Genomic DNA, 18470 nt, shown 5'->3' with positions numbered 1-18470 from the left:
CGTAGTCGTCGTCGACGCCCTCGTCGACGAGACCGTCGTCGACGACACCGTCGTCATTGTCGTCGACGGGACTCTCGTCGTCGACACTGTCGTCGTCGCCCTCGTTGGTATCGTCGTCGACGGGGCTTTCGTTGACGGGGTCTTCGTCGTCGACTGAGTCTTCGTCGTCGACGGGTCCTTCGCCGTCGACTGGATCTTGGGCGTCGACGGGGCTCTCGTCGTCGACGGCTCCTTCGTCGACGGCTCCTTCGTCGACGCTCCTTCGTCGACGGCTCCTTCGTCGACGGCTCCTTCGTCGACGGCTCCTTCGTCGACACTCGTGAAGCCGGTACTTTCGTCGTCGGCGCCTTCTCCGCCGTCGACGGTCCCGTCGTCGACGAACCTCCAGTTGACGGAGCCTTAGATGATTTAGTCGACGGGACTCCCGCTGTCGACGTCTTCGTCGTCGAGGACCTAGAAGTCCTCTCAGAAGACTGGCTTTGAGGCGTTTTGAAGGCTGTGGAAGTCTTCGCGCCAGTAGACTGCGTAGAAGGTCCATCCCTCTCCTTTACACTTCCGTGAGGAGATTTGCTGGGACCTTGGCTCTCAGACTCACTGGGGGTCTTTTTGGAGGCCTTAGAAGATCGACTTACAGAAGAAGAAGGGGAACCCCTACCCCTTTTCACTGACCTTCTAGTAGAAGCCATCGATCCAGCATCTTCACTGTCACTGGAGACAGTATCCTTCCTCGATTTAAGCCTTTGCAGCCATGTCAGGAGCCTACCCTCACGGTCCCGGAGGGTTTTGGCAGAAAAGGAGCGACAGATTGCACATTTAGCTACCTGGTGGTCAGGATAGAGGCAATAGATGCAGTCCTCATGCTTATCCTCCACAAACAGCCTTTTCTTGCCACAGGAGGAACAAGGCTTGAAAAGCGCTTTTTTCTTCTCAATCTCCGACATACTTTCAGGCAGCAACAATCCTGAGAAGAATCCTAAAGATCCTGAAGAAAAAACTGTTGAAAAAACCTGATGAAATCCTGTAGAAGAGTAGAAGTTGAGCAGAGCTCAATGGAGACTCCCTAGCACAACGTGCGGTAGAAAATCTGAGGCTCTGAGGTTCCTTCAGGAAGGTTCTAAGTGGTGAGGCACTTCTGATTGGCTGAGGCCAAAAGTTTGGTCTCTTTTACACAAAGAGGGTGATATGCTACAAAAGGTAATGAGGCCTAGGCCTTTTTCCATTGTCTTTTGTACCTACAGCTATGGTATTTTTGTTACCGAGACTCCCATTCCGACGACGGGGAATGATACAAAGCATGGGAATCTATGAAAGTTCCAATACTGGGGTAAGCACAAGACTCTGACAAAAATTACCTGCATGTGGATACCCCGAAGTACTGAGACCACCCAGATGTCACTTTTAAGTAAAGCAGATTGAAAGATAGAAACGTGCTATGCTCAAGCAGTGAGTGTGTGTGTGATTCACTAGGTCTGATGTTGGGTTTTCGAAACCCAATGTCTGTCCTAGTCATTGTAGTCTTGCTGCTAGGTACATACTTGACTGTTCTGTGATCTGTTTGGAAGTGCATAAGAAAGTTGTATTGGCTTAACCTGGGATTTTTGTTAAGGTGTGAGAGTGTCACATTGTGGTAGAGGGAGGGGCACATATTGACTGAGTTATGACCCCACATGGTCAGGATGAAGACTCTCCTATCTGTCTTTGAAAGTTGTCATGTTGGTGGCAGTTTCCAGCTATCTGTGTGTGGAGCATGCGGTAGTGTCTGTTTCTGATGGAGATTATGCTGTCTTGGTGTGTAAATTGTCTGTTCCTGAGATCTTCTTGTCATGTTGATTGGTCCTATAGATCTGGCTGCCTTGTTGTTGTTGCATGTTGTCAGAGGAGTAGCTAGTTACCCCTGAATTGTTGTGTGTCACAATAACAAGAGGGTGTGAAAGGCTCACTGTACTAATGGGATGTGAATGTTCATGGGATCCATGCTGCCCACATGATCTCTGTCCTATCTTTAGGATTTGCGAGTGTCGTTGCAGCATGTATGTATGGTCCTCTGTGGGTGTGTGGGAGGCTGCCTAGAGTCCCCTGGGATCAGTGTCTGGGTGTTAGGTTACTCTTCTTTTATATGGCTCTGTTCGTTGGTGCCATGCATTTGTTGTAATCGGTGTGTGTCTGTGGGGGGGTGTTTGTGGGGACGGTCATGCACGCTGAATTTGTAATTGTTGATGTGACCTGTAAGCGTACCTCTGAGGCTGCTGGGGCCTCGCCCAGCCCACGATCAGTCAGAATGAGAGTTAATGTGTTGGGGCACTGTCTCATCACTTGGGACTGTAGATGTGTCGCTGTGAACGCGTAAGCTAGCTCACTGAAGGTGGGAAGTTATAATCTGGGGAAAAACACTGTTCATCTTTGGGTCCCGGTAGCGGCATCTCTGATGGCCACAGGCGTTTCCGCCCCGTAGCCCATGTTCTTTAAGCAGCAACCTCCACCTTCGATTCGTAAACCAAAGTGCTTTGAATGTAGAACCCAGAGAGCCAGCAGCCTTTGCACTGCACAGATATCCTTTCATTGCTCAAAGCCAGCTTGCCTCGCCATGTGCGCCGCATGAATACCGCTCACGATGAAGTCAATGCCCTCCTGTCCGCCACCCGAGAGCAGGCCACTTGTGTAGCTTTCACTGTTGGCAGGGACCCTGGGGGGGGACGTGTGCAAGCAGGAATCCACCCATCCCATTGGCTGTCCTCGGAGGGTGCCTGTGCCTTCGGTTTGGAACCAGACTGACATACCGGGCATCTCCGCACAGTGCCAGTGCTGCAACAAGAGGACATATTGAGGCCGATTACACAAGAAGAATTGACAAACATTGATAGAAGGACTGGGAATCTGGGATGAAAGGCAGGCGCGTGCCAGAGGAGGCTGGGATAAGGAAGAAAGGCTGAGCACTAATGTTGTAATTTGACAGCGATTGGATTAAACATTAGCAGAGGACATCTTAGTTCTAGCCGTTATCTTGACATTTAGCGGACTCCATTTTGTATTTACGGCAGCCATCTTGTCTGCTACATGCTGCCTCGTGTCAACCATGTGCTTTGTCCTATCTTCCTGTTCACAGCGCTTGAAATATGCCCGGCAACAAGTTATATTTAGCATCCCCCACTTTCGCGAATGTCTAGTAGGGTCCACATCTGTTAGTGATTAGTTCCAGATAGGAATGTGTTTGTCAGCCCCCAAAACGGTTAGCTCCTCCCACTGATCGATTGTGTCTCTCGATATTACCTTATATGTACATGAATGGTGCTCTTGTGTTTGTACCGCCTTCTTTTGAGCCCCTGTGCGGGTATAAATAGACCATGCATTCTTGGTGCTACTTCTTGCACTATCGAAGGGTACTGTCTGAACCGTAGCACCACCTCATGAGGTGTAATAAATGTTACTTTTTCTATTCCAGTTTCTGTGCCAACTTCTTCCTATTGGTCTGAGGACTTTGTGCAGAGAAGGGAGAACCCCTTGCACTAGTGGGTCTAGCTGAGGCCTGCTACGTTACTAAGGGAGGGGGTAAAAGGTGGGGCAGGGGGACTGCCTCCGTCTCTTTCTCTCCCCTTCGCCAAGGACCTACTGACTTACCAAATACCCCGCCCATGCAGGGCTTCTAAGCTTCCGGATCTAAAGATGAAAGTCTCATGCAACGCAGTACACTGTAGGTCCCTCATGTAGGAATGCCAGGCGGCAGCGGGGCCAGGGGAGGCAGCCACCGGAGCCCTCCTCGCAGACCTCAAAGCAGTAGCAGCAGAAGTTGTGCCCGCAGTCCACGGACACCGGGTACGGGAAAAAATTCAGACAGATGCAGCAGGTGCCCTCTGCCTTCAGATCAGTGAAGCCATTGGACGCCATTGCCGAAGGACCAGGCCATCAACAGAGACCCCTTGGTGCCCGATCTGAGGCACTTCATATTTGCGCTTTGTTTATAAAGTGGAGCTGCGAAGTCCTGCTCTTGAAACAAGCACTGTCTGCTTTCATTTTCGTGAGTCGCAAAAGGTTTCTCGTCTTTATGGGGCCATGTGTTTTGAACACATGGCCCCATAAAGATAAGAACGTTTTCACGATGCACGGAAGGTAGATGAGCCCGTCCAAGTGGGCCGTCTGTAAAAGAGTAAAGTATATGTCATACAAACCTCTTTTCCAATGGCTGGCCACCGTTTAGCACAAACGGTGACGCCGGCCAATGGGAAAAAGGGGCGGGGCTTAAAGCCAGTTACTGAAAGCTACACATAAACACAATCTCGCCGAGCGAGCTGCGCATGTGCGCAGCCACGTTAGCAGAGACCTAAACATGTTGAGAGAGAGAGAGAGAGAGAGAGAGAGAGAAAATGAGGGAGATCATACCCTCAATAAAAGAAATAGCCAGCCACATTGAAAACAAATGTAACCACGTAAGAGCTCTTAATGAGAGTACAAGAAGGCCTAGAAGCAGGCCAAGGTGAGAGAGGCTAATCCATGAAGGAATAGAAAAAGGTCTTGAGCCTTATCATCCAACAGTAAGGCATATCCGACAAAGCATTAAAAGATAGCGCATAGGTTTGATGACCAACCCTGAGGGTAGGATAATAGGACACCGTACAGAACAATATGAAAACAGTTGTTCGTGGAGAAAGTTACCTAAGGGGGCAGGCAAGCCAACAAGGAAACTAAGTCAAAGAGGATGAAACCATATGTTCTAGGAAGGAGTTTCAAGTAATCAGGAATCCACGAAAAGGTGGATGAGCCCTTATCACACAAAGAGAGGCTGGAAGAGACAACAAAATGTCAAGGAATCCCACAATCTATGAGAAAAGCATCTAAGAATGCAAGATGTATTAATGGAAAGCAAAGCAGAACTTGTGGAGAAGATGAGCCTGCCACAAGCGTCCTGTCTCCTGGAATCTGTCTGACGGAACATAAGAAAATCTATATCATGCGAGGACGAAGCAGCCTGTACCACCAAACTATGAGGAGTAATGTGCTGGAGGAGACAGGCCAAATCACCAGGGACCGTCATAGGAAAGAACCAGCTCCAGCTGTTTGGCCTTGACTGAGAACGCCAAGTAGGGGGATCAGTAGATTTTTCTACAGAAGGAAGAGTTAAATACAAAATCAGAACTCGCCTCAGAATATCGGCCACTGAAGCAAGAACAGGAGGGGAAATAAGGTACAAGGCTGGGGAAGTCCCAAAACCACCAGATGTATCCAGTTCAGTTAGCCAGCTATCCTCCACAGGAGGTTGGGCAACATCAGATATGGGGTGTAGAAATCTTGACTCGTACCCATCACCACTTAAGAGTGTTCCTTGGAAGGAAAAACATTGGAGGGCTCGACGGAAAGCGGAAGAGGGGTGTCAAGAGATAGGCAGCACCTCTTGCTCCACAAAGAGCGTCAACCAGCACAGAGTTGACGATGCCTTGACGTCAGAAAGGGGAAGTGGCACGGTGGTGATCTGCAAGGCGTCTTCCGTGTCGGATGAGCGGATACACACCCCAAAGGTGAGAACTCCAAAGGGCTGTACATCGGGGCAGACACTGGGTCGACCATCAAACCTGAAGGCCTAACTGAAGCAGAGGTCGAACCCACCGACCTTGACACAGTTGAGGCACCTCTCAACTCCTTGGGGCCCAAAGGCGCTCATATTCAGACACCCATACACCAACTCATGTACTCTCACATATATCGACACTCATGTAGCTGCTTACTCACTCACACAACCACTTACATAACCATGCGCGCTTTCACTTTCCAAGCAGCAGGGCAGTGGAGGCCGCTTCTTTGGAATGAAATAGGTCTAGCATTTAGGAGAGTTTGAGCTATTGGCATTGTAAATGACAAGAGCTTAAACTCTTGCAAATGCGACACCTATTGCTTTACTAATATGTTTTGGGTGGGTTGTTTCCATGCACCCCATGCAGTGCATGGCCACTCCCCTTTCTTTTGATGCGGCTCAATTAAAGAAAGGGGCGTGATTTCTATAAAGTGCAAGCGTGGCATGAGGGGCTTGGAAACAAACAATATTTGCAACAATATGTCTCGCATTTGCGAGAATTTAAGCTATTGATATTTACAGAGCCGATAGCTCAAAGTCTCATAAATGCAGCACCTATTGAATTGTAAATGTTTGTTTTAAAAAGGTACTTGCCAAGCTATTGGCTTTGCCAATCAGTGTTTGCATTAGCGTTGGAAAAAAACAACAAAAAATACAAAATGGATAATGGTGCGACTCAATGTCCACACAGGTGTGAGGTCATCTTGGAATGCTCTTTTTAAAGAAGCATTCAAAGATGGTCACAAATGCTTGCATTTGCAGCCTGACGCAACACCTACTATATGATATATATATTCTTTTTACTTTATCAAGCAGCTATCTAGCCGTTTTAGAAAAGAATATTACATTTTGATGGATTTTTGCCGCACAAAAAAACAAATACCAGATTGGTAGTGTGCAGCTGCATGGGCTTTTGCTAAAGACATTAGATGTTTTTACAAATATTTAACTGTACGGCTACACAACAGTGGATGAGTGGCGAGTGTGGTAAGGTTTGAGATAGAATGCTGGGCAAAGATGTCAAGGTTAACAATTGGATTGGGGAGACATCAAGGAAAAATGTGTCCTCTTTACTGCTAAAATAAGTTAAAATATTTTCTGCAGTCAAGTGAGGAAGTATCTATCTTTTCAAATCAAAAGGCTCTTCAAATCAAAAGGCTAGTGATAAAAGTACATTTCAGAGGCCACCATTGTCCCGGCTGCTTGGAAAATGAAAGCGCACATGATGTGCAGAATGTTGCTGCAAAACACGTCCTGCCTGCAGTAAGACAAAACTCACTAAAGAAATAGTGCTTACAGACTAAATAACATAGGCGGTTTAACAGAAGTAATAGGGCCAGTCCTCGTAGGTTTCATATTAAGACAAGGCAGTACTAAGGAAGGACTAACAAGCCGCTTACCGAATAAGAAGTTGGTATTTACGAAGGACAAAGACACAAGCCAATAATGCAATGACAGGCCATGATGCTAAGCGGGGCAAGGGGAGTACTGAAATAGCTTAAGAGCAAGACGTGATGATCTAGACACTTTCAAGAATGTAAAGTGAGCTCAGGACGACCTATCTCACTCGTACATTGGATATCTTCTCCTTCAGTAAACGATTCTCACTGGCTACTAATTTTTCGCAGATACAATATCTCACCCATGGAATGTCACAAAACTAAGATGTCAGAGCAACTCTGCCCAAAGTGCTCACAACAGAACAGAAAAATGCCTTGACGAATGCCTGCTATAAGTAATGGTGAAGTTTGGTTTTTGGTTTGCTGGAAATTTTATTTATATTGGCTAGAAACCTTAGTAAGGTATGCACATGGGAAATGTTATAATGAACACTCCAACTGAATGGGTGGATAGGATTATCATCCAATGACATGGGTTGTGCCCCCTTCCAACTCCAAGATGTTGCTGTGCCAAACCACAGGTGCACCATAAGCGTTTAGTAGGCGCTAGATTCATGTGGAGATAGACATCTTCCTATGAGATGGGTGTTTCTTACTTGGAACATATCACAGTGTGGCTATCCAAGACCAGAGCAGTGCACCATAGAGTTTTGGAAATAGATGTCAACTTCACGCTACAACGGAAACATTGCTAGTATAAATATGGGCAGGTATCCAAGCAGACTGTTTTACCTGACCAAGTCACAATTCCAGAACCAGGCGGTTAACATGCTGCAGGGGCATCCAGCGCTTCTTCATTCAGGTATGACATATCTTAATGTTTGATACTATTTAGAACCCTTTTCAGTACCAGTACCTAGTTAAAGTCACTTGACCTTGAATATTTTTGAACATTTTAAAAATGTTATTCATAAAAGGTATTATTGTAGAATATAGTAACGTACAAGGGCTACGACTGAACATAGATTAATACGTGATGCTGTAACTAATATTTTTAAATGCTATATTGCTAAACAACCCCCAATAAGAGATTTTCCTACTACATACTATATGTCCGAGAGAGAGCCATTAGTGCGGTCCTCCTGAAAAAATAACCATATACAGCCATTTAGCTTTGCACACAGTTTACGGTCATCATCACATACGTTATTCAGAAGCTTTTACATGCTATTAAATATGGGCCTACACTTAACTTCAAAAAGTGTCTTTCAGACTATACCTTTGAAATTGCTGCCTACATTTAATGTTGTAATTATCTTTTTTACACCCACTCATTTATTTTGCTTTTGTGCAGTTTCTGGCTCCCAATGTGAAAGTGCTTTCACCATTTGGAGCCTTTAAATCACAATTTGGTGCACAAACACTCATCTTTACAACACAGGATGGCTGAGCAAAATGTCCAAGTTACATCCAGAAGATGGCCAAAGGAAACACACATTATTAGTCAGACTGGCTCAACTCCAGTCAGATTAAAGTGGCGACAGAGTGGACACCCAGCAATGCAAACCCTATTTATAGTGAGATACTTTGGTAAGAGACGTAATTTTTGGGGCGGGGGGGAGGGGGGGTAGAGGGGAATTCTCAACAGGTTGATCTGTAAATATCTCCTCCAAGTTACAAGACCAAATCTGAATTAATAGCTTGTCTTTTTTTCTCAAATCACAGAACCCTGGTAGGGATGGTGTTCTGTTTCCTTCAGAAGTGAGAACCAATCGCAAAAAAGTGGAAAACTAAAACAACTTTATTAAAAAAATATACACTTTCAAGCCAGAAATAACAAAATTACACAAAATAGTACATTTCGGTATAAAGTCAAAAAGTAATCTGAAGATTATGGATAGTGTCAGGAGTCTGCAAGTGCAAGTAAAGAATGCAGAAGAGTAAATAACCAACATATTGACAACAGAAAAATAGACAGGTTAAAGCAAACAAAATGAAGAGAAGCATGCCATGAGGCTCGATCACAGTGGAAAAAAAGCTGAAAGCTCACCTCCATGTTCAGCGAATTTTGGATTTGAGAGGATTTGCTTGCAGAATTTAAGCCCATTTCGATACTGCTTATGTTCATAACATCGCTGCGATAAGGAAAACTCAATGTCAATAACAGATAATCATAAAACAGACAATACTTAAGGCATGCTACAATGCTAATCTATGGGTTTCTCAAAATCAATTGATTTTACCATCAGCAAACAAATAATATACGCAAAATGTTGAGGGTACTGGAATTCCTCTCACATCCATGTGCTACATCACTGTTCATATCACACCCATGCCATCAGTTCCACCACATAACTGCAATATTAAAGAGCTAACCACAAGATCGAGCCAAAGACAGAGGGTAAGTGATTCAATTAGAGGAGCCTATGGTCTGCAAGTTCCAGTACTACCACGATAAACACACTGTCCTTCTCAACTCGGTCATTCTTGTTTCATGTTAAGAAAAATATATGTAAGAAGTATTTAGAGAGCATATATACTCTGGCTTATGCCAGACAAAGCAAAAACACCTAAAAAAATAGTAGCTTGATCGAATGGTAGGTCTTTTCATGGACAGGTATTCAGAGTATTTTCTCTGTACAATGCCTATGTCACCAGCATGGCTGCACTACAGAACACCTTATTAAAAGTAACTGACAGGTCATAGATGTTTTAGCCCTGATTAAATGAGCATGAATAAAGTGAACAAGTTAAGGAGAGAGGCAAATGACCATTAGGGTGGCACAAATCACGAGGCAAAGCAGAGGTCTGAATCACTGAGACCTGCCTATTTAGGGTAAACTAATCAGATATTGTTCTTGGACAAACCACACTTAATTCTTGGCCTTGCAAAACCAGACTTGTAAATGAAAGCTACCAAGTGTAGGCACACAGAGAAACACACAGACATCACATACAAATATGCTTTAATACAGTGCTTTCAGCAGTGTCCCAAACTATCAAACTAGAGAAGGGTGAAATATGCAGACAACCCTACAGATGACCCAAACCTGCATTGGAGTTTAGTGGAGTTATAGTATTCACTCACTCCACTGTACCTTTGGAACCTCTGAAGGTGTACATGATGGTGCATATAGTTCACCTATCCCCACATTCTAGATTCTTCCAACTGTGAAGCAAATCAGACTTATTAATCTCATATGTCAATCGCAGCAGGTAGGAATGCTTCCAATCACTGTGTGGTCTCTTCACCACTCAGCCACTGTGATGCTTTTAGCTTCCAGAACCCTGTCATTGTACTTTAGGCGCGAGTTCCATTAAGGCAGTTGCTTATGTCTGTTGGTGGGTTAGGTAAAATAAATAACTTGTTGCTTTACCTGTGTTGTGTACTCTTACATATTTACACCTTGCTTATTCTGGTTCAACATACTGAAGGGTTTGTTAGTTTAGAGAACAAGTGGCAGTCTATTGTATTTAATGGAAATATGCAAGGTACTGCACGCTCTCAAAAGCTGCTTCAGATAACCTCTAAGAAACAAGGAGTATAATTTCACCATCTGTTAAATGTGCAAAACCTCTTCAACCAAGCAAAATCTGTTGTGAAAAAGAAATTCAATTTGACGAATTATTCTGAACCGCTTCCCTAAATAAATCCAATGAATGACACTTCTACATCAAGTTACAAAAAAACAGTGAGATGCTAAACATTGAGGTGAAGTTGGATAATGAATCCAACACACCGGTCTTCAGACAACAAAGCACTGAGAATAGTAGAACAAATACAAGGGCAGACAGCCATGAAAGATCAGTAAGTGACGAACCTACAGTGCATTGATAAGGTCCCAACTACACAGTGACGGTGCTATCATTGAGTGACTATTAAGTGAAGGGGGGTACGAGGATGGTTCCTGCCTACCCAAATCTTCATGTTCAGCCTGTTAGTAGGGGACAGCATTTTCTGGCCAGGGCCAGAGCGGACTCACCTTTCCTTGCCGCCAGCATTTCCTCTGGGCCCCTGACGCAGCCTGTTTCCCCTGCAGCCGCTGCCTGTGACCGCGCACAGCTTCGAGGGGAGAAACTACAGCTCCCAGCAGGCTTAGCGGTCAGCGCCGCCCACCCCAGCTGCAGCGCTACCGGAGGCGATCACAAGAACGGAGGCTCCCTCGGAGGAGCGGGGACAGCATTCTCACCTTTCCTTGCCACCAGCATTTCCTCTGGGCCCCTGACGCTGCCCGTTTCCCCTGCAGCCGCTGCCTGTGACCGCGCACGGCGTCGAGGGGAGAAACTGCAGCTCCCAGCTGGCTTAGCGGTCGACCACCCCAGCTGCAGCGCGACCGGAGGCGATCACAAGAACGGAGGCTTCCTCAGCGTCGCGGACGGCGCCAGGCTAAGCCCAGGCAAAGGGCGGGCCCTCAGAGGCCTGAAGAGGACGGGACGGGTCACCCCTCTTGGTTTGTCTCTTGGGACTAAAGACAAGAACTAAGGTATGCTTAGAGACCAACCGTCCTGAGCCTACCAACGAATGTTCCTGCTTATTTTTTCCGTAGCCCCTTAGTCTTCCTAGATATTCATTGGTCTCACACAAGGTGTGTGCAGTTGGGTCATTAGTTTGACGCATCATGACCTCTAAAGGGCCAGCCAAACAATCTGCCTTTCAAGGAGGGCCACCTAAGGGGACACTGGACCTATATTTAACTAGGGTAACATCGGCTTTTGAATCAATAGAACATAGCCTCCCTAAAGACACCATAGGTTGCAAACGATCCCCTCCAATCTTAATTGACTCGCCGAATTGAACAGGGAATTGAACAATCCAGTTCCACAACATGCCCTACGGGTATTGGAAGCCCCCAGCTTAGGAATTAACTTAATAAAAGTCCACTGGAATTCCCAGTCGTAACAGATAAAATTTCCACTCCGGGGTTAGCACATCCTCAGGTTCTCACCCAGAGCATAAAACAAAGGTATGAAATATAAGGGAAAACCATTGAAATACCGAAAAACAACCTTAAACCCCTCTTTGGTTACTGCCACCACCACCCCCGAGACACCCAAAGCAGGACAAATACTGGAAACCCCTATATCCCTTTTACCATCTATTTTGTTGGCCCACGTTGAAGAATTGGTAAAAACCCTATTATCCCCGCTTATCGAAGGATTAGAGGGAATTGGGGAAAAGCTCTCAACAATAGACGATAATACCAAGCCAACCAAGTCAAACAAGCAATCTCAGAGAATTGCTGCCTCAAAAATGTCTGATTTGACTGCACACAGCAAAATTGCCCAGAATAACCTATCTGACCCTGTACTATTAGTTATTAAAAACAAGGAGGCAGCCAATGAACTGACTATGGCCCATAGATTTGTTCCCAGAGCTGGGTGGTCGAAAGCAGGCAAATGTTCTGAGGGGCTAGCCGTGAATAATAGATCCATAAATTTACCACCAGAGGCAGCACCCTACGTATGTGTCCTCTCGGGAGTGCCTGCGCTCGTGTTATAAATGAGAGAGAGAAGCAGCGGGTTCCGGTAAGTGAAGTTTATTCCATAAGTAGTTGACTCCACCTGTCATGGACGTCTGGTCTCCGTTCAGCCGGTGGTTACAATGGCGAACGGGGAGACACAGCCGACCGTGCGCGAGGAGAGTATTTAAAACACAACATGTTAATACAGTAGGCACGGGCCGTGGCTCGTGAATGCAACTTTAAAAGAAAACAATGTTAGCCTCGGCTTTGGCTCGTGATATAGACGCGAGTCGAACTCGCGAGCCAAACCCCACGAGCCAAACCCGCGTGAGGGTCAACGCGAGCGAAGCCCGCTATTACACCACCTTCCCCCTTACAACAGTCAATAAAATGGAAAAAGAAACATTGTCGAATTAAAATGGATCTAACCAGAAATAACACAATTGCCTAAAATTTAATGAACTCGTTATATCTCTCCGGAGCCCTGATGCGCCTGCCAAAAGAAGAAACTTTTGTGTGGGAGGGAACATCCTGGCCAACAACAACGTTTGGAGGATCCACAGAAACCTCCCCTGATAGTTGTACCGAAGACTGAGGAGCTTGTGAAAAGGAATGGATAGGAACACTGGGAACAGAAGGAGCATCCATCCAAAAACTCCAATCCAAGTTACTGGAGTTCCCATTATGCTTCATTCCTTTGATAATCTGTGCTTGGTGATCAGAGACTTTCACTAGTTGGCGTTTGTTCCACCAACCCTTTTTTCCCAGAAAGGCAGCTCCCTTACTTACTTTAATTACCTGAATGGGTGCAAAAAATTTTGAGCGTCCTTTCACTACTCTACCTGGACTCTTGATTAAAACCCAGTCACCAACCTGCAGGTCCACCAATTTACCATCTGAGGTACCATCAAAGTGTAACTTCATTTGGCTCTGTTTTTCTAGAACAGATTTCTTAACAGAATCCAAATCGATAATTTTATCAGCAGAGTCCTGATGCAACCATGAAGGAAATAGGACAGAACGATTCTCTCTACCTCTCAGCAAGGAAAACGGGGAGACCCCAGTTACGCAGTGAGGGGAGGTATTGTAGTGCCACACTTTTTGCTTTACAAATTCAACCACATTGTAACCACAAGAAATCGCCGTCTGAACACCTTCTTTAACCACCTTATTCCCCCTCTCGACAAGACCATTCGAAGCTGGGGAATAAAGAGAGACTTTGAGTTGTTTGATGTCCAATTGTTTCAAAAATTTGGACATTTTATCCGAAACAAAATGAGTTCCGTTATCTGAGACGATAAACCTGGGGGATCCCTCTAAATCAAACACCCTCTTGAGAAAGGTAATTGTGGAATCTGAATCAGGAGTCTTAACAAAATCGAAGTACATCCACTTTGAAAAATAGTCCACCAAAAGAATAATGTACTTATTCTCTTGTTGAAGAATGGAATATGGCCCCGAAAAGTCTACCCCAACTTTCTCCCAGGGAGAGCTAGGGAAATCCGTGGGATGAAGGGGAACTTTCAGTGTGCGCCAATGTTTATCGGATAATAAACACTCCGGGCACAAATCAATCAAATTTTTAACTTGGGCATCAATTGAGGGCCACCAATAGCGCTGCTTAATGCGCATAGAGGTTTTAGTTGTCCCCAGATGCCCTTGATGTGCCTTATTAATAATAGACTCCCTCAGTTTAAAGGGGGGAACAAATTTCTCACCTCTTCGTACTATGCCGTTCTCAACAGACAATTCCTCAGAAATTTGGGCAAAACTACGTAGATCGCCATTCAGACTTCTTGGTTCAGGCCAACACCGTGTGGTAAATTCTATCACTTTTAACAACACATTGTCTGAAGCAGTGGCTTCCTTCCAATCGCCCTCAGAAATCACATCACTAACCACATCCACTGCATCCACCAAGGTAACACATTCTACGTCCTCTACCAGAAAATCCTCCTCATCGTCCTTCTCCATAGCCATTCTAGATAGGCAATCAGCCCGAAAATTCTTGCCACCAACTATATGCTTAACAGAAAAATTGAACTCTTGTAATTTCGAGACTAATCTCATCAGTCTAGCTGACATGGACGTTGAACTGGATTTATCAAAGATGTAAATTAGTGGCTTGTGATCAGTGACCAACTCAAATTTTCTACCCCAAATGTACATTTTAAACTTGTGGACCGCCCAAGCACAAGCTAGAGCTTCCCTTTCGATAGTGCTGTATCTCTGTTCGAACTCTTTGAGTGCTCTAGACGCAAATGCTACAGTTTGTTCCTGACCATTCACCTTTTGTGTAAGAACTGCCCCTAGACCAGAAATACTCGCATCTACAGTGATAACTGAGGTGGCATCTTCTCTGAAGGCATGTATGGCTTTAGCAGAAACGATCATCTTCTTGATCTCACAAAAAACCTTGTCTAACTCTTGCGTCCAAACGAAACTAGACCCTTTCCTCAAAAGCTTTCGCAAAGGTTCCACTATTTGAGAATACGACTGGACAAACCTTGCATAATATTCTGCAAGTCCTAGGAAGGACCGTAAGGCATCCTTATCAGGAGGAGGTTTTGCGTCTTCAATGGCTCTAATGACTGAAAACTTGGGAGTGATACCATGGTCCGATACTGTATGCCCTAGATAATCAATTTTGTTAACTGCAAACTTGCATTTATCTGCACGAACAGTCATGTTCCTAGACATTAAAATTGAAAGCACATTCCTAAGAATAACGTCGTGTTCATTTAGTGATTTGGCAAAAATCAGGATGTCATCAAGGTATGCCTGCACACCCGCTATGCCTTGAAACATCACATCCATCAGCTTCTGGAAAACGCTTCCAGCAGACGCTAACCCAAAAGGGAGACGAAGGAATTTAAAAGCTCCAAAAGGAGTAATAAAAGAGGTAAGTTCTTGGGATTCCTTCGCTAAAGACACCTGATGGTACGCTGACCTCAGATCGATCAAAGAAAACCATTTAGCGTCGCCTATGTTAGCCAGAAGCTCGTGGATTCTCGGTAGCGGGTGACAGTCAACAATAATGTTCTTATTTAATGAGCGTAAGTCCGCACATAATCTAATTTCCCCAGTCTTTTTGCGTGCGACTACAATTGGTGCGACCCATTGTGAAGAATTGATGGGGGAAATGATACCTTGTTTACACAAATCATCCAACATCATTTTTAATTCAGATCTGACACTCAGTGGGACAGCTCTAACTTTATGACTAACTGGTTGTGCCCCGGGTATCAGTCTAATCTTATGCTCAAATCCTTTGACACTCCCTACCGTTTCCATGAATACAGGTTTAAATTCTGCCAAAATTTCTTGAACCTTTGCGTTATGATCATCAATTACAGCAATAGGTAAATCAGTTTTAAAGGTAGGTAACTTCCCAACCTTAATGGGGTTCTCATCACCTGGGACTAAATAAAGACCCATCAAGGCTAAGTCTTTCCAGCCCACGATGTCTTTGCCTTTTTCTGCTACATAGATTTTAGTGACGGTCTCCCTCCCCAAACATTGGACTAATCCTACAAAATATCCTAGCATGTTAATATTTTTCTCCCCAAATGCTAGAGGATTAACATCAGATTCAATCAGTTCGACTCTTTTGTCCCATTTTTCGTAAAAGGTTGAGTCTCTAAGGATAGTGTATGGGGAGCCTGAATCCGCCATGACTTGAAGGTGTACGTTATCAATAATAGCTGCACATAATGGACCCTTAATAGAATCAATGTCACCATTAGCATCAAGAGTTACAATAATGTTCTTAAAAGATTCAGTACATGCATCAAAGTCTACCATATTAACATTCGGAGGTTTCTTCGCAAATCTGCAAACCCCCTGAAAATGTCCAATTTTTTTACAAATGGAACATCGCTTCTTGAGGGCGGGACAATTTGGTGCGTTCCCAATGTGATCCTTTGAACCGCACCTATAACAAAAGTAGGTTTTCTTTCTTTGGTTAAATTTATTTGGTTGAACTCTGCCTTTATTAGTAATGGCACAGAGAGTTTCTCCTTCATCAGAGTCGTAGCAGTCTATAGCATTAACACCCTGTTTAGGTTGGTCCATAACAACTTTGCTGGTTAATGTAGAACGTTCAATGCTAAGAGCAAGGTCTATGACTTCACTTAAAGATGGGTTCTTGCACCCCAGAATTCTCTGTTTAATCTTCCTTGATGCGCAATTAAATACGAACTGGTCTCTTATAAATTTATCAGGAGAAGGTTCGAAATTGCAAGTGATTGCTAAAACTCTGAGCGCAGCGATGTACTCTTCCACCTTCTCGTCCTCATTTTGTTTCCTGGCATAGAAATTGTGCCTCTCTAACATAATGTTAGGTTCATCACAAAATTGTTTTTTTAATCTTGCAATGGCTTCAATGTAAACGTTCCAAAGGTTGTCTCCACTTTCATCTAGTGAAATAGGTGGTGCTATGGGAACAATACTCTTAAAGATTCGTTGACCAGCTTGTCCTAAACAACCGAAAAGAATAGCGAATTTTCTTTTATCAGAATACTCAGTGGCATCAATAGCAATTAAATGATTCTCGAACAACCCAAACCACTCAGACCAAATTATGTCTGGAGTGCCTGGTTTGCTCAAGAAAGGTGGAGGTTGAGTAATCTGATGCCACTGGTTATTAGCCATGTTAAATATCAATGCAGAAATATGAGTGGGTTTATAAATCTAAAACCACCATAACCTTAACACCTTAGCAATCACAAGATGACATTTTTTAAAATGAGTATTTACGATTTAAAATGTGGAAAAGTCGTTTAAATAATGAAATAAATGTTTCCAATAACGTTTATAACGTTGTAAATATGCAATTTCAACAAATGAAAAGCGTGCGTATCGCTGTAAAGATACGCTGTGTACAACCTTATAAATATCCTGTGATTATCTGTTGAAAGCGTGCGTATCGCTGAAATGATACGCAATGTTTACATGTTGGTCCAATAATAACGTGCGTATCGTTGGAAATGACACGCAATGATCGGATCTTTAAAACAAATTATTAAATGATAAATGCGCTGTAAGTTGAAAGCGTGCGTGTCGCTGAAGTGACACGCAATGTTTTTAATTACAACGTGCGTATCGTTGAAGGTGCGCACAACAAATAAACATTTAAGATCAACACAGTACCTTGTGGTTGCGTCTTGAAAACAGTCTTCGCACGATACCTCAATAAAGTTGCATGAAATGATATCCAATGAGGTTGATCGTGTTGAAGAAGATTGCCACCGTCCAATAAGAGTTGCCGGTTGAAGAAACTTGTAGAGGCAGCTCTGTTGATTGGAAAACCAAGAGACTCGACCGTCCAATGGAAAAGCTTGTGATTGACGAGGTGCTGAATCAGGGAAAAAATCAGCGTGGGTGAGGTGGAGTCTCCGTCTTGTCGCCAAAATATGTTATAAATGAGAGAGAGAAGCAGCGGGTTCCGGTAAGTGAAGTTTATTCCATAAGTAGTTGACTCCACCTGTCATGGACGTCTGGTCTCCGTTCAGCCGGTGGTTACAATGGCGAACGGGGAGACACAGCCGACCGTGCGCGAGGAGAGTATTTAAAACACAACATGTTAATACAGTAGGCACGGGCCGTGGCTCGTGAATGCAACTTTAAAAGAAAACAATGTTAGCCTCGGCTTTGGCTCGTGATATAGACGCGAGTCGAACTCGCGAGCCAAACCCCACGAGCCAAACCCGCGTGAGGGTCAACGCGAGCGAAGCCCGCTATTACAGCTCGCTACCGGGAAGATTGAAGGTCACCAGGATCTCAAAAACAAAGTCCAGTTTTGGCTGTCAAAAAATAGACCGCTTCCATCCAACATTAACGGGACAATCCTAAACGTCAGAAGGGTGGGGTGGATAGGCTCCCGTCCCAATAACATAGCGGGAGACCTGGTCATTGTCAACTTCCGGGACAACTTGGTCATCCTCTATCTACAGAGCTGGGAGCCACAAATAGGAGATGGGCCTATATCAATACTTTAATTGTGCGATTTTTACCCAAGAACTGTATATTCGCCAATCACTAGGTGGAGCGTCGAGGGATACCACCGGGGGGGCAGGAGGGGTCCTGTACCAACTAGTTACCAGCAGT

The 18470-nt window shown here is 44.6% G+C and overlaps 1 protein-coding gene across 1 annotated transcript in view; it reads right to left on the bottom strand.

Moving 5' to 3' along the window:
• NAA15 (N-alpha-acetyltransferase 15, NatA auxiliary subunit) overlaps positions 1-18470 on the bottom strand; it is a 778287-nt gene that overhangs the window by 598082 nt on the left and 161735 nt on the right. The window contains exon 2 of the mRNA XM_086962172.1: positions 8951-9035. Coding sequence (XP_086818298.1) covers positions 8951-9035 — 85 coding nt within the window. The remainder of the gene's footprint in view (positions 1-8950; positions 9036-18470) is intronic.

This window comes from Lissotriton vulgaris, chromosome 3_1 (genome assembly GCF_964263255.1).
Source record: "Lissotriton vulgaris chromosome 3_1, aLisVul1.2, whole genome shotgun sequence".
Classification (NCBI taxonomy): Eukaryota; Metazoa; Chordata; class Amphibia; order Caudata; family Salamandridae; genus Lissotriton; species Lissotriton vulgaris.
This window is presented reverse-complemented; position numbering and strand designations above follow the sequence as displayed.